This window comes from Siphateles boraxobius, unplaced genomic scaffold (genome assembly GCF_051911475.1).
Source record: "Siphateles boraxobius isolate OS27281-9 unplaced genomic scaffold, OSU_SipBor_1 25, whole genome shotgun sequence".
NCBI classification, from domain to species: Eukaryota; Metazoa; Chordata; class Actinopteri; order Cypriniformes; family Leuciscidae; genus Siphateles; species Siphateles boraxobius.
This window is the reverse complement of record NW_027508866.1, coordinates 9,695,001-9,710,758: the sequence shown is the minus strand read 5'-3', so window position 1 is coordinate 9,710,758 and position 15,758 is coordinate 9,695,001. Positions and strand designations below refer to the sequence as shown.

Sequence of the window (15,758 nt, the reverse complement as noted above, 5' to 3'; positions counted from 1 at the left end):
TTATTGCTCTGGCTTTGTAGAGCAATCTCTTTCTCTATTCCTCCCTTGCTCTTTTTCCTTCCCCTCTCTTTCTCTCTCCCGGCTGTAAATGATTGAACCGGGGCTGTTCATCACAGTCTTAATGTCTCTCTGGAGAGCTCAAGTACCTGAAGTTTTCTGCTGACTGCCACACACTCTGACCGTGAGGTACTTTAAAATATTTACCATCTGCGAGGTCTGAGGTGAATTGTGTGGATATAACGAATAGACCTGACCAAATCACTTTTGGATAATGTCAATCTTCTACAGGGTAAAAACCTGTATGCATTATACATTTTATTAAAAAAAAGAAAAAAATAACTATTTTGTGAGCATTACTTTTTAAACGAACATGATATTTTCATGAAAACCATTCAGGAAGGAAAAGGGGTAAATGAGTATAATGAAATTAAAGGGATAATTCAGCCAAAAAACTGTAAGTTATGTCATTATTTACTGCATGACTTTGAGGAACAAGATATTTTTTAGAAATGCCTGTTTTCTTTTGGGGGGGGTTGTCCATACAACGAAAATCAATATTTTTTGGCTATCAACATTCTTTAAAAAATAGTCTTTTGTGTTCCACAAGTCATGCAGGTTTGTAACAACATGAGGGTGAGTAAATGATGACAGAATTTTCATTTTTGGGTAAACACTTTAAATGGAGAGCCTATTTGCTTGATGAATCCTGCTCCTCATAGTTTTATACTGACAAAAAGGCCCTTGTCATCTCAGGAAAAACAGGACCTCAACAATATCTCAACACTTGCTCAGATTTTTCAAAAGTCTTAGTTGAATTTGAATATATATACATTTTTAAATCAAATTCCTGCAGAGCAATGTCTGCATTCATTTTACAAAACTACATGCTTGCTGTATATCAACAATTATCTCATTTGTTTCTATTTTTACGTCTCCCAAGGAATTTTAGTTGTAGTTTGATTATACTATAATATTTCAGAACTAAAGGGTTAGTCAGTAATTGTCATTGATTACTCATCCTCATGTCGTTCCAAACCCTTAAGACTTTCGTTCATCTCCAGAACACAGAAGAAGATCTTTTAGAAGCCTAAATTCAGTCTGTTCATCATATAAAGCGATTGAGTCTCCTCAGAAAATGTTGGACTAAACCGCTCAATTGATATGGATTAGTTTTACGATTTCTTTATGAACTTTTTGAAGCGGCGAAGTCGTTGTTGCGTAGCTGTCTATGGAGGGACAGAAAGCTCTCAGATTTCATCAAAAAAGTTCTGAAGATGAATGAAAGTCTTAGAGGTTTGGAATGACATGAGGGTGGGTGAGTAATTAATGACAGAATGTAAATTTTTGGGAGAATTTTAAGTCTCCTCAGCTATGAAAGAGCATTCTTTGAGCAATAAGATGTTCCTCTAGCTATTTCTGAACAGGTTGAAGGTTTAATTGATATTGGTGAGCTGTAGAGATTCTATTCCTGGCTGGATTTGTTTGAGATGGGTTGTTTTATTGGAAGGAAGCGTAATTAGATTGTGCTGGAGAGATAGCAGATCTTCCTGTGTTTTGTATGCATGTGTGTGCGGCGCCCCGAACAGCAGCTGCATGTGACAGCCCCTTCTGAGCCTTTCACCCTGCTCTGCTCCATGACTTGGCTGTTTTCGTGTATCCTCTGTCTCTCAGTCAGGTCTGTCAGGCCTTTGAGCATCACCAATCCTCCTCTTGCTGCTTCTCAACTGGCAAGTTGGGCCACTTCAGCGTTCAATATTCTGCAAACGTCTTTCCATTCCCCTTTCCCGTCTACCTCATATGCTGCATTCTCTCTTTTAAAAGAGTAAGACACTTTGAAGGGTCACCCATAAGCTGTGATAGATTTATGGTGAGTTGGAGGTGAACGCCATTTAGAAAAGCAATTACATTGTGTAGTTTTTTTGTTTTTTTTTAAGTTGCCCTTGTTTGACTTTGGGAGTGTTGGAAGTTGAACGGGCTCCAGATATATCGTTCAGGCTTTAAAGATGTGTGGAGCAAAGAAACAGGAAGCTGCATCAAAGATTCAAGATTGGATGTAGCACACGTATGATCAGGCTTTATAGAGTTGGACAGGGATCAGTGACAGGGAAAAACCTTTAAAACTACAAACTGCTAATGTTCAACAAAATATAGATGCTTAGTTAGAATTTATTTAAATTTTGATTCAAAATATATATTTGTGTATTACACACAAATAAAATGTTTGACAATCAAGTATTTTATTACATATTATATTACACTTCACAATATTACTGTTTTTTCTGTTTTTTTATAATTTATAATTGTGCTGTGGAACATTATTCAGCTGTATAGTGACTCTGTTGCATATATATATATAGCATATACATATGTGTGTTTATGGTTTAGTTTCAGTGTGTGTTCTTGTGTTTGCTGGGTCTCATCTGCTCTATGTGAGCATGCCCCAGGAGACGGCTGTCCTTGGACCACAGGCTGCCATGATCTGGAACTCTCTACAGAAGACTCACTACACACCGAGGACTCCAGAAAACTCACTTCTTGCTTTTATTTGTCTCCGCAGAGTGAATGACTGTATTTTGCGTGTGAACGAATCTGACGTCTCTGAGGTGTCTCACAGTAAGGCAGTAGAGGCTCTGAAAGCGGCCGGATCGATTGTGAGGCTCTATGTGCGCAGGAGGAGACCGATGCTGGAGACCGTCACCGAAATCAAACTCATAAAAGGACCAAAAGGTTTCAAATTTACAATTTCCTTAAAACCCATCTGTTATCTAAGCTGTCACCGTTTACATTAGGGATGTGTCACATTTGTCGGCTGCCCTACAAAAAAATACTATATTTATTTTAGAATTGTATCTGTTTACAGATTGTTTTGCATCTGTAAGGGCAGGTGGGGCAGTGTCTCACCAAAATATTCATCCAAAACACAGACCTCTATATAAACTGAATAAATAATAAATTGTAGGTGTGTTCAGCATTCTGCAAACATTCTTCAGATTTTCTAGATTACTTTAAGTCGTATAGTGAGCGGGATATATTTAAATTTAATTTCGGCAGGCATGTATCATAATACTAAGCAAGGCAGAGAGTGCCTGTTCGTTTTATGTTTGTTCTGAGAATAAAAATGGCTTTCTTTTCCTCACCGGAATTCCTCGTAATATTTTTAAACAACATTCTGAGGCAATAAATACTACATTAAGGGAATTCTAAGATGTTGTGTGTACTTAAAGCCTGTCAATCAAAATTAGAGCGCCACCCTCAGCCTGAATAATGCAAGGACACTAGACCTCTGCCAAAAGTGTGTCTGCATGTTCAGCAATTAGAATATAAGGCATACAAAATGTTTATCATAAACTAGCGTGAAGATTCATAATCTGCTCTACCTAAATTTACGATCAGAAGCCGCTACTGGTTGCTGGGTTTTTTTCTGCTGTTCTAAAAGAAAATAGACTATTACTCATGTACACATTCACATCTAGGGTGCGAAAACAAATGGAAAACAAATCAAGATTTGAAACTCCACTGAGCCTGAGAGTTATTACGTCCTCTTTGTTGGTTGTTGTTTGGGTGGAGCAATAAACAACTGAGAAAGACACTGCTTTGATGCATTATTTAGAGTGCATAGAGGAAGACGCATCACACACACGCACACACACCAGCACTTGCACAAATTTGGAGGAAGAGCTTCGGGCACCATAGACACTCTGGATCCAAAACACCATTGACACGTTGTACAACGCTTGTTTTCTCCTCTAGGAAACTAAGGAACTAGATTGTGCTTAAAGGGTAAGTTCGGCGTTTTACAAGTAAAGCCCTGTTTTAAGATCGTTTCTGATGAAATCGAACGGTTAAGATTAAAATTTGGACACATGCTGCTGTCCCGAGAATTTTAGGTTTTTGTGTTAGCACCCCCCCCCCACCTATACAATGGTTTCATAGGTGCATTGGAACAATCATTCATATAAACGCATTCAACTTTAGTTTACAAAGACGTGAAACTCACCGAGCGGTCTGGGGTGTGCACTGATATGCTCACGCAAAAATCGCTGCAAAAGAAGCTTTCCAACAGGTTTTATCATAGTTTTTGGAAGAATGTCTGGCTGTGAGGTGTTGGAAAAATAGGTCCACAGTTTTACAACGAATGGTAAAACACCTGTTGGAAAGCTTCTTTTGCAGCGATTTTTGCGTGAGCATATCAGTGCACACCACAGACCAGTTGGTGAGTTTCACGTCTTTGTAAACTAAAGTTTACAAACGTTTATATGAATGATTGTTCCAATGCACCTACCAAACCATTGTATAGGTGGGGGGGGTGCTAACACAAAAACCTAAAATTCTCGGGACAGCAGCATGTGTCCAAATTTTAATCTTAACCGTTCGATTTCATCAGAAACTATCTTAAAACAGGGCTTTACTTGTAAAACGCCGAACTTACCCTTTAAGGAAAGTTTATTCTTTTTGCTCTAAGAGAGTTTTGAATACAATCCTTTCTTAAAATCCCTTAGGGCTCGGCTTCAGTATTGCAGGTGGTGTGGGAAACCAGCACATCCCCAGTGATAACAGCATTTATGTCACTAAAATCATTGATGGGGGCGCTGCGCAGAAGGACGGACGGTTACAAGTTGGAGACAGACTGCTTATGGTAGGTCTCATTGACCTCTGATATTTATTTTATTACTTTATTTTATTAGTTTAAATTTAAATGTTATTTTATTTGTATAGATTAGTTTCATTTAATTTTCCTTTAATAGTTTAATTTAGGTAAATCACTGACCAAACACATAGATGCAGCCTTCAGAGATGTTTGGGAACGAGCTGCATCCATAGTAGGGTTATTTACATTCCTGAAGTTTCGCTCTAGTGTCAGTGTCAAACTCCATTGCTTTTAATCCGGGAGGGGGTTTAAACTCTTTAAGACTGAGTTTGATTTAATTAGCAAGATCACTGCTCTGTGTAATCCACTGGGCAGGACACATTTGTCACCGCTGATTCGCCATTGACCACTAGAGCGTAACTGTTTACGTAACTCTGGATTGCCCTCTTAACACTTCCTGCTTGTTTTTTCTTTCGCCCAGGTGAATAACTACACTCTGGAAGAGGTGACCCATGAAGAAGCAGTGGCCATATTGAAGAACACGTCAGATGTAGTGTACCTTAAGGTTGGGAAACCCACTAGTGTCTATCTCTCAGACCCCTATGGGCCGCCTGATATCACACACTGTGAGTTATTCTTACCACATTTCACACTTCATTATGTAACGCATATGCTTAATGCTTTAGAATTTTTGAAAGTAATGTAAAAATGTTTATTTTTTAGTCATTCAAGCTATCTATTTATTGGTTGTTATATTGATTGGCATTGTGATTAACCAATTTATACTGTAATATACTCTTTCTCTCTCTCTTTATGTGTCTCTGCAGCATTCTCACCCGCAATGGAAAATCATATCTCTTCCCCCGGTAATAACGGCACTCTGGAATATAAGTCCAGTCTTCCGCCCATCTCCCCCGGCCGATATTCCCCCCTGCCCAAGCACTTGCTGGGGGAAGAGGACATTAACAGGTTGGATGGTTTTTCCTTCCTACGGTAATTCCCTCCCTCTCTACCAGATGCCACTGCCCACAGGTAGACTGTGTAGCCCCCTTTCCCCATGTGTCCTGTGGAAAATCCGAAAGACAATCAAGCAGCGTCATCACACCTAGTGATGGGATTGTTTTAGGATTTATTGTCCCATCCTTACTCCCTCCCGTCCTGTTAGTTCTGTACTGTTTTATGTTCCTGGATTTTTTGTGGTCCATGTTTGTTGTGAATGTACAGAATAACATAGGCTCTATCTAAATTTGTGTACTATGTTATGACATGTTTACCATACTGCATGATTTGTTAGCGAACGTGTACATCACATAATCAGCTCAATATGTATGGCTTTTCTGATGTAGTAAACTTGCTCTGTAGTTCACCTGGTACAGCATTGCAGTTGTGATGTGGAGGACTCGGCAACGACTCCCGTGTAACACAAGTCATGATAAAAGAGCTCAACGCATTTTATCTCACCTTTGCTTTTGTTAAGACTATCAGTTAGGTTTAGCATTTGTAGTAGGTGGTATGTTAATTTTAAACGCAAATAGAGCTTTAACCTTTTAGTGCCATTCCATTTCTGAACTACTGCAATGCGTACAACAAACAACGTTAAAAACGGTTGCCAGATTCACGTTCATCTGTTTCAGATCAAACTGAATGTTTTTAGCACCATTAACATTTCATTTTGAAAATTACGTGAATCGTCCAAGAAGCAATGCAATATCATTTTGCAAAAATGTCAGGACAGGCACATTTTTCAAGTGATCCTGGGTTTGTACAGACTATCATAGAGACTTGAGAGTGGTTTTTGTATTTGAGTCAATTTTTTTGTATTTGAGTCAATAAGAAACCACCTAAAACACCCTAGCAATCATGTAGAACACCTTAGCAACCACACATGGCGCATGGTTTTATTACCAAATAAGAGCAGAATGATTATAATGTTTCAAACTGAAATCTGTGATGATATCAGTGTGTGTCGACAGCATGAGCTTCTTTTTGTGCGCTGGCTTGCTTTTAAGGGTGTTTTGGGAGACATATGTTCAGGACAGCAGGGCTGGGAATGTGTTTGGTTCACTGCAATGCAACCTGAACCTCAGAGTGATGTGAATACTGAGCATCATCCCTGGAGTTTTCTGGAAAAGAAAACTAAATCGCACAGTCAGAACTGAATCTGTGGACTTGTCGAATAGCAACAGAACTTTGAATTCAGAATAGCAAAAGAAGTCACAACAGACTTCGGTTTTGATTATATTGTCATGACCTCTTTCTGCCGGCTGGCTTCTTGATGTGTTCATGGGCCCTGTGGTTGTTTTGGGCCTCTGAGGCTTTTGATGGCAGTTCTAATGGAATTCTGGGATTCTGGTTTAGCTACAACACGTGTCTGTGAGGCAACAGCCCCAAATGCTGTCAAGCAATCACCGCTAGACATGTGTGTCTAGCGATGGTTGCTTGACATAATTTGGGGCTGTTGCATCTCGTACACGTGTTGAACATGTTCTAGCTAAACCAGAATCCAAGAATTTTACTTGCCTTATTGGCTTATAGCCATGTTCACCATAATAAGCGTCACCTAACCCCAGGGGAAAGTCATTACTAAATAAATACCCAAGTTCAACCTGCCACTATAATATCTCAACAATGTTTTACTTTTAACGGACGGTGTTGTTAATGTCTCCCACTGTGGAACACAGTTAATGGCACCCTGCTGTGAAAAATTCCCAGTTTCTCCATGAATGCTAAACGTGCATGCAAACATGTGCGCCTAACAAAGGGTGTGACCTTTCTTTGAGGTGAGTGAGATTAAAACCCCTCCTCTTTGCAGGGGGTAAGAGGTTTACGTGGTCCATGTGTTTGACGAAGCATAAGCCCATCTGGAAGTTGAGTCCCCTTCATTTCACTACATTTTCCACAGGATAATTGAGCACTGTGAGAAAATCAAAGGTCTGGATGAAGATTATTATATGAAATGGCAGAATGCTGTAGCCGCTAATATTTTATCTTAAGTTCAGAGGCTCGGGAATTGATTACGAGTGAAATACGGAATGAGGCATTTCATGTGGATTTGCATAATAAATCTGAACTTATGTTATGGCTCACAAGTTGAATAATTAATTATGTGTGACATTAGGCAGATGTTCAAGTGGGGAGGATGAACATGATTTTGTGCGTGTGTGTGTCATCTTGGTTTAGGGGCAATGGAGTGTGCAGATGTAGTGTGTGTAGGAGTTTGTTATGTTGCAATAATTGGTGAAGCAAGCATAAGACCCCCATTGGATTATGGGAGCATACAAATGCGCACACACATACACCATAATATTATATACCAATTGTTAAAAACAGTTGCAAATACTTTACATCTGTGAGGCTTTAGGACAGAAAAACGATACACACACACACACACACACACACAGAGCCTAGTCCTTCAATCATCATGAATAATACAGCTTCAGAAGTACAGCATTCCATACTCACAGCATGTACTGTACATACACACTCAGCAGTGTTACCATGGGTCAGTACTCAATTATTACTAAGCTCACCTTTAATGAACAGGACATTCATGATTATTAGATGTGTAGTCAGGAAGTTCTTATGAATTATATAGTTCAGCAAACTGCTGTGTGGTCGCTGACCTTAAATGGATAGTTCACCCAAAAAAAATCACTCTCCACTTGTTCCAAACCTGTATAAATTTCTTTCTTCTGTTGAACACAAAAGAAGATATTTTGAAGAATGTGGGTAGCCAAACAGTTGATAGGCCCCATTGACTTTCACAGTATTTTTTCCCATACTATGGAAGTCAATGGGTGCCGTCAACTGTTTGGTTACTCACATTCTTCAAAATATCTTCTTTTGTGTTCAGCAGAAGAAAGGTTTGAAACAACTTGAGGGTGAGTAAATGATGACAGAATTTTAACTTTTGGTTGAACTATCCCTTTAAGGACCAGTTTAAATCCGAGGAACTGTTGTGCATGGTTATGTGAGTATGTGTAGCTATGCACAATGTGATGTACCAAAGTAGGACACGTTCTTGCATCAGAATCCTTCTTGGTTATTGAAAGACAATCAACCATTGTACAATCATAGTTTCAACCTTTACCTTAAAGCAGTGTTTCTCAACCTTTTCGATTCCAAGGCCGCCCTAAACTTTTGAATGGTAGTGTATATTACTTGAATATTTTTTTAGACATATTGCAACCCACTTGTAAGTTAGCTGAGGCCCCCTAGTGGGCTCCCTGGACCTAAATCCACCCCTAAATTGAGCCATTTATCTGTCTACACGGAATGAAACATTTCAGGTGTTGATGGTTAATGCACAGTTATGAGGAGAAGGATTTTAGACTAGTGAGATTTCACAATGGGCAGGCCTAACCAGCAGAACAAATGTATGTAGTATGTGATATATTGTTTCAGGACCATCAAAATATAAACATTATTGATATTTATCTATAAACTTGCTACTTAAGTCAATCACATTAAGTTTGTGGTGCTAGCCTGTTCCTAATTCTATCTCTGTGTCCCACTGTCAGTGTGAAGGGGCAGAGTTTTTGCCGTGGTTGATAATAAGGGTTTTGTCATGGTTTTATTTATCCCTCTGTGACCCTGTATTAAGGGCAAGGAGAAGGGAAGTATTACAGATGTGGAAAAATGTGCTGAAAGAGAGACAAGACACGCTGATGAGTAGAAGATACAATGAGAACTGTTCTAAATATAAAATGATAAAGATACATGGGGGTTGAATGAATGGATGGTAAAAGAGTGTCTGTTAGTCATCTCTGTTTAGGACAACTCACAAGCTAGCATCACATGATGCAGAGCGAAGAGAGAAAGCGGTCCAGTGAGGAGGCTGTCACAAAAACATTCCACTCGCATTAACTGCAGTATGTCTCATGTAGCTTTGCATCTGCAATACGATCTCGCTCTCTCTTACCTGAAACCATATGCTACAAATTAGCTCACTGAAACTTGCAGGATATGTTAGATCCTAGTGATTAGCGCACATGTTCCAGACGCATTGAGCCTTGCTGCTCATGTGGGCAATTCAGGTTTGAATCCAATCTGTGTCATGTACCGAATCCATTCCTGAAAATGTATGTCAATAAAAGTAGCAAAATAATTGATTAGGTGTATATTCAGGAATGGCATCTCTAATTTTTCAGTAGACCGTTTGTGCATGTGTTGTATGCTACATACACTACCTTTCAAAAGTTTGGAATCGGTAAGATTTTATTTTATGATTTACAAGAAGTGTCTTATTCTCACCAAGGCTACGTTTATTTAATCAAAATACAGTAAAAACTAATACTGTGAAATATTATTACAATTTAAAATAACCATTTTCTATTTTATTATATTTTACAATGTAATTTATTACTGTGATGAAAAGCTGAATTTTCAGCATCATTACTCCAGTCTTCAGTGTCACATGACCCTTCAGAAACCATTCTAATATGTTGAGTTGGTGCTCAAGAAACATTTCCCATTATTGTCAATGTTGAAAACTTTTGCACTGCTTAATATGGTTGTGGAAACTTAGATTCTTTAACAGAAGTTTTAAAAGAACAGCATTTATTTTAAATAGATTTTTTTGTAATATTATAAATGTCTTTACTGTCACTTTAGATCAATTTAATGTGCCCTTGCTGAATAAAAGTTGAATTTCTTATGGAGCCGAAACTTTTAAACAGTAGTAGTGTATCTGGTTTTACATTGAAATATTTTGAGTGGTTGATTAGGTTGTTTATGTGTCAAACCCAGTTGTATTGTATTGTATAATGGGGCTTGTTGTGTTGTCATACTTGTTTTTTTACCTGAATTCTGTTGGTGTCTCTGTTTTGTTTCTGCATGCTACACGTAACAAGTACTGAATACATTTCAGCTGTTTTGAATACACATTTGAACAATTTTACACATTTTAGTTTCATTAAAAAACTGCCTTCATGCTAACCTATTGTCTGTTTCTGATCAGAAATCCCTCGTTAGATGAGATGGAAGGTCACAGGTTTGATTCCCAGCACTTCCAGTTGAGGTGAGCGACTTAAGTGAGCCGTCGTTTGGGTCCTGAATGTTCATTTGTGTTCTTAATGCACACGCTCTCACTTCCTGCAGCCTTTTCTGTTTTGAGACTTTGGATTGTTTGTATAGAATAAAACAGCGACAGTCAGATCTGTAATTCTGATAGTCCAGAAGTGATTCAGAAAAAGGGAATTCATAAAAGGAATGAAAGATAAAGCAAGGCATAACTCTAACCCTCCCCGTGGAGTCTCTTTAAACTGCCATGACAGTATTAAAACAGAACATTAATCATTTTTTTGGAAATGTTGAAGATCTGAGGGCTGATTGAAGATGCTCAGGATGGTGAAATAGAAATGGTCAATTTTTTAAATTGCAACACTTATCGAAGCTAATGTACTTAAATGTTGAACTAACTATTTGCAGTTCCTTCCTTACTCCTGTAACACACTTCCACTGCCATGTTTCTCACCCTTTCTCTCTATTTCTCTCTCTTTCTTTCTTTCTCTCTCTCTGTTAGTGGTCGACCGATATGGGTTTTATAATGGCTGATAGTGATACCAATATCTAGAGTAAAATTGTATATTTTAGTAGCATAAGAGATATAATACAATATACGTTAAATTTGGTCAGTTTTCCTTTTTTTTAATAATATCTACTCAAAATAATTTAATAATTAAAGAAAATGCATTTTTCACTGAAGACTGTTCAGAGTGTCAGAATGTCAGTATTTTTGTCTTGTTTTCTAGAACAAATATCTAAAGAATTAAAAAATGGGGTGGTTGATTATGATTTTACTTTTCTAACTTTAGTTAGTGTGTAATGTTTCTGTTTGAGCATAAACAACATCTGCAAAGTCACAAAGTTCAAAGCAAAGGGAGATATTTTATTTTACAGAAATCATTTTTTAAGGACTACAACAAACGACTTAGAGGGACTACATGAGCTTCCTCCCGGTTTAGTGACATCACAAACCCCAAAATTTACATAAACCCCACCTCGCAACAAAGGGCTCTACTGTATATGGCTCTGCTAAGAAGCTGCTGAAGCTCCGCCCTCTGTTCAGGGAGAAGCAGCTCATTTGCATTTAAAGGGGCAAACACAAAACTCCTCATTTTTGCTCACCCTCAAAAAAGGACAATTTTAACATGCTATAAAAATGATCTATGAGGTATTTTTAGCTACAATTTCACATACCCATTCTGGGAACATTAGAGACTTATTTTACATCTTGTAAAAAGGGGCATTATACCGCCCCTTTAAATGAAAACACTGAATTCAGTACATATTCTCTGAAGTCAAGTCTTAATATTATACGCAATTTTGTTTCTCAGGTAAATTTGTCATTTTTAAATATTTATACTGGAAACCGAGTCAAAAAATACAGAACAAAATTTGACACTGGGTGATATATCGGTCTGTATATATGCTATATCGATCGGTCACTACTCTCTATCGATCTACTTCAGTGCACTAACCCTAGCTGCTCTGCTCTCTGCCTTTCTCTTTCTCTCCCACACCAGGCCTCCAGAGCCAGTTTACAGCACTGTGAACAAACTGAGTGACCGCGCCCCCTCTCCCCGCCTCTACTCCCCCGTGGAGTTTGATAAAAGCCCCATGCACTCAATCCCCCACTTCCCTCACTATCACGTAGGCCTGCTCCCTGACTCCGAGATCACCAGGTACTGAGCACAGCGCTCTGCATGGAACGTCAATTAAAATTCTGTGGCCACATCGCACCTGCATGACCACACCCTAATTTATGCTGGCTTGCATGCCCCGCCCCATTTTAAAGTCACCTGCATGCCCCGCCCATCATGTACTAGTTCTAGTGTACCTCGCTCTTTCCTATGTCTTTTTTAATAAATCTGTAGAGGTTTGATTCAGTGAATGGGGTTTGTGCTTTGTAAGAATCATATTTTAAGAGAACCTCCAGAAAAGAAATCTAAATTTACTCACATTTTTAATAAGAAATACACTACCATTCAAAAGTTTGGGGCTGCGGAATTTTCAGCATCCATTACTCCAGTCTTCAGTGTCACAAGATCTTTCAGAAATCATTTGGTGATCATGGAACATTTCTTACTATTAGCATTGTTGGAAACAGTTAATATTTTTGTGAAAACCAACCTTCTTTTGGGAGTCTTTGATGAATTGAAAGCATATACAGTATTAGAAATAGAAATCTTCTGACATTATAAATGTCTTTACTGGAACTTTTAATGCATACTTGTTAAAAAAAAAAAATTCTTACTGACCCCAAACATGAATGAGAGTGTACATCTGATAACAGAAAAAAATTCGGTTGTGAATGCCATTTCATGTTGGCTTTAATGAAAAAATGATGGCAGTGAGTACTGCAAATGAGCTGCTCTAACAGCTTGGCATAATTCTCCTTCATTTTTATTCCTCATACTTCATCCGACAATAATGCAAAGTGCACGTAGAGGACACGAGCGTGGAGATTGGTAGTTACCATGGCAGTTACCCGTGACAACAATATAACTGAATCACATGTCTGCTGCAGCTGTCCACTTACTTCCTTCCCTTCCCAGCCACTGTCAATTTGTCTGTATTTTCATTTGTTAGACTGTATTGCTTATTGACAGCTTCCCCATGACGGTCAGAGCTTGGCCACTGTCATTCGCGGTTTGCTTGTGTGCCTGTGGCATCCATTCACATTAGTGCATCATAACTCAGAGTGGATTGATTTTATCTTCCTTATTTCCTGCCTAACTGATTTCACTTTAGGTCCAGGCAGCAGCTTGTATCGTTAATTGGATATAAAACTTTATTAGCAATAACGCAATATCTATGCTCTCGCTGATTAAATGACTAGGCTTATAAATGTAATAGTCGGGAGATGAACGGAGTGTAAACAGGGGGTTTGGCCACGTAGGAAATGCTCTTCGGGACTAAGAGACTCTCTGGCACAAATGGCTGAGTGATGTTTCGCTGTTATCCAAATCCTGCGCATAATGCCCTCAGCGTGGGTGTGCTTTGTTTACCGGTTTGTTTTGATTTTAATTTTTTAGTTCATTACTCTATGAATTATAAAGCACCGTCTAATTGGCTTCTCTGGGATTTGAATTGATTTGCATTTCAGAACGCCACCGCTAACACCTAATGCATCGCTTAAATCCTCAGGACTTGTGAAAAAAAAGATTCATGAAAATGCCGGCGTTAACATCTGTGATTAATGGATCGCTGTCTCTCATGTTCAGGGTCTGCCAGGTCTTTGATGATGCTTTTCAAGGGGAAAGCGCAGGCAGCAGTTCTGTGAAAATGGCCAGTTCTGTGTGACCGAGCATGTGAGATTGTCAGTATCTTGCCAAAAAGGGAACAGTTATCATTTTATGATGCACAAACACCAAAATACTCTGCCTAAGAGTGCTGTTACTTCAGATTAGCCTTGTTTGAGTAACTCCTAAAAGTTATTGGCTAGAATGTGGTCCATGAGCTGGCAGATGTCAAATACGAGAGGTTTTTCCAGGTATCACTGAACTCTTTAGGCATCACCAGGAGATACTGGTATATAATTTGCTAAATTATCCTCCAAGCAGATTCTTTCTGGTGCAGTGTAGTCATACCGTTTGATTTGACTAGAATTCAAATGTCTTTGGTGTTTTCTTAATGTGTATCCACTTGGCAACTGCACACAAACATTAATGTGATCTTAATAAACAACCTCAAGCATGGTTCCCAGAGAGTATTTCTCCAGATCCTGTCATCTCTAAATCATCAGTCAGGAGGGAGATTCCTTCATATCACTCAATTCGGATCAAATGGATGAAGCCGTTTGGCAGAATCCCTCTTGGATTCCGGGCACTTCTGTAGCTTTGCACCATATGCGTTCTGTGGGGGCTGTGTCCCCTACATTGGCTGCTCACTGATTTGAAGTGATAGTTTTGTTTGTATGATGATTAATAATTTGTTTGGGGCTAAAATTGCATACTAATTGTGTTTTGCTGATGTGGACAAATTTTCAATGACACAGACCATAAATCACAGTCCCACAAGATTTTGTTACTTCTAATTTGTATGACTTGTGTTCCTGTTAGAGCAGGATAAACTACTGTAGCTTAATCTAGTTTGCTGACAGATTTTTGAAATATGCTTCTGGTGAATGCAAATAACAAATGTCTGAAATCTATAACCATGTCTAACAGTGACAGGTGTTGTTTATTTATATTAGTATTGTACGAGAAGAATACTAATTCTTTCATCTTTTATTCATAACTTATATTATCAGTGTGGACGTGAAGATTAAATTAGCTATAAGTGGTGTTTTTTAAGACAGCCTAGGATACGAGATTTGAACTAACTAACAAACCCTAAGGATTATTCTTTGGTACATACGTTTTGCCTATGTATTTTGATGGATTTATTATGGATTTATTAATTTAAAAATTGACATATCAAAAACTATTTAATTATATAACTATTTTAAAAACTATTTAACTTAATTCATGTTTAAAAATATATGTATTTTAGTGGTATTTGCTCTGGCTAAACTCTAGTATCCAAAATAAATGTGCAAAAAAAAAACACAAAACACAAAAAAAATTAAGAAGACATTCAGATCTTGTTGTGGTCAAATTAATGATTTCATCATTTTGCTGCACTTGCCGTAGAAAAAATATTTGAATCCGTTTTAATGGACTGGTGTTTATATTTAATGTACTCTTTGGCTGTTTACTTAGAAACAAAATGATAGATTCTCAGAAAAGCGGTTTATATTGTGGCAAAAGTGCATCCACTGTTTGTTCTTTATTCCCTAAATGTCCTTTGCGATGCATTGTAGGAAATGCACTCTAATTAACCCACAAATAATGAAACCCTCTCTACCAAACCTCCATCTTCCCTCTCACTGATAGTTGGCAATACAGACGCATCTCACATTGATCAGCGGTACAATTTCTGCAAGCTTTTTAACACTTGTTTTCATGATATACCTTTCATGATGCCAACCTGCTCTTTACGTAAAAAGAAACAGAAACAGAAAATGAAGCAGAAAAGATTCGATTGGATCTGCTGAGTGTATCGGAGTTTACCGCTGTGATTCTCACCGTCAAATGTGCAGAAGAGCCTGCTATCTGGAGACTCAATTGAGCTAAGAAGTGAAAAGGCCATCCAGTTCTCTCGCTGAGAGAGCGCTTTTGAGGAC

At 38.3% G+C, this 15,758-nt stretch overlaps 1 protein-coding gene across 48 annotated transcripts in view; it reads left to right on the top strand.

The window, feature by feature from the left end:
• The window catches only part of dlg2 (discs, large homolog 2 (Drosophila)), a 305,321-nt gene that overhangs the window by 242,323 nt on the left and 47,240 nt on the right, over positions 1-15,758 (top strand). For 25 of the 48 annotated variants that reach the window (XR_013207082.1, XR_013207083.1, XM_077242477.1 and 22 more), the window contains 6 exons: positions 2,558-2,727; positions 4,500-4,636; positions 5,070-5,214; positions 5,416-5,581; positions 10,548-10,607; positions 12,115-12,273. Coding sequence is in view for 46 of the 48 variants with exons in the window: in XM_077242477.1 (XP_077098592.1) it covers positions 2,558-2,727; positions 4,500-4,636; positions 5,070-5,214; positions 5,416-5,581; positions 10,548-10,607; positions 12,115-12,273 (837 nt within the window). In the remaining 2 variants the exon portion in view is untranslated. The remainder of the gene's footprint in view (positions 1-2,557; positions 2,728-4,499; positions 4,637-5,069; positions 5,215-5,415; positions 5,582-10,547; positions 10,608-12,114; positions 12,274-15,758) is intronic. The other 23 variants (XM_077242514.1, XM_077242501.1, XM_077242503.1 and 20 more) reach the window with 5 other exon arrangements.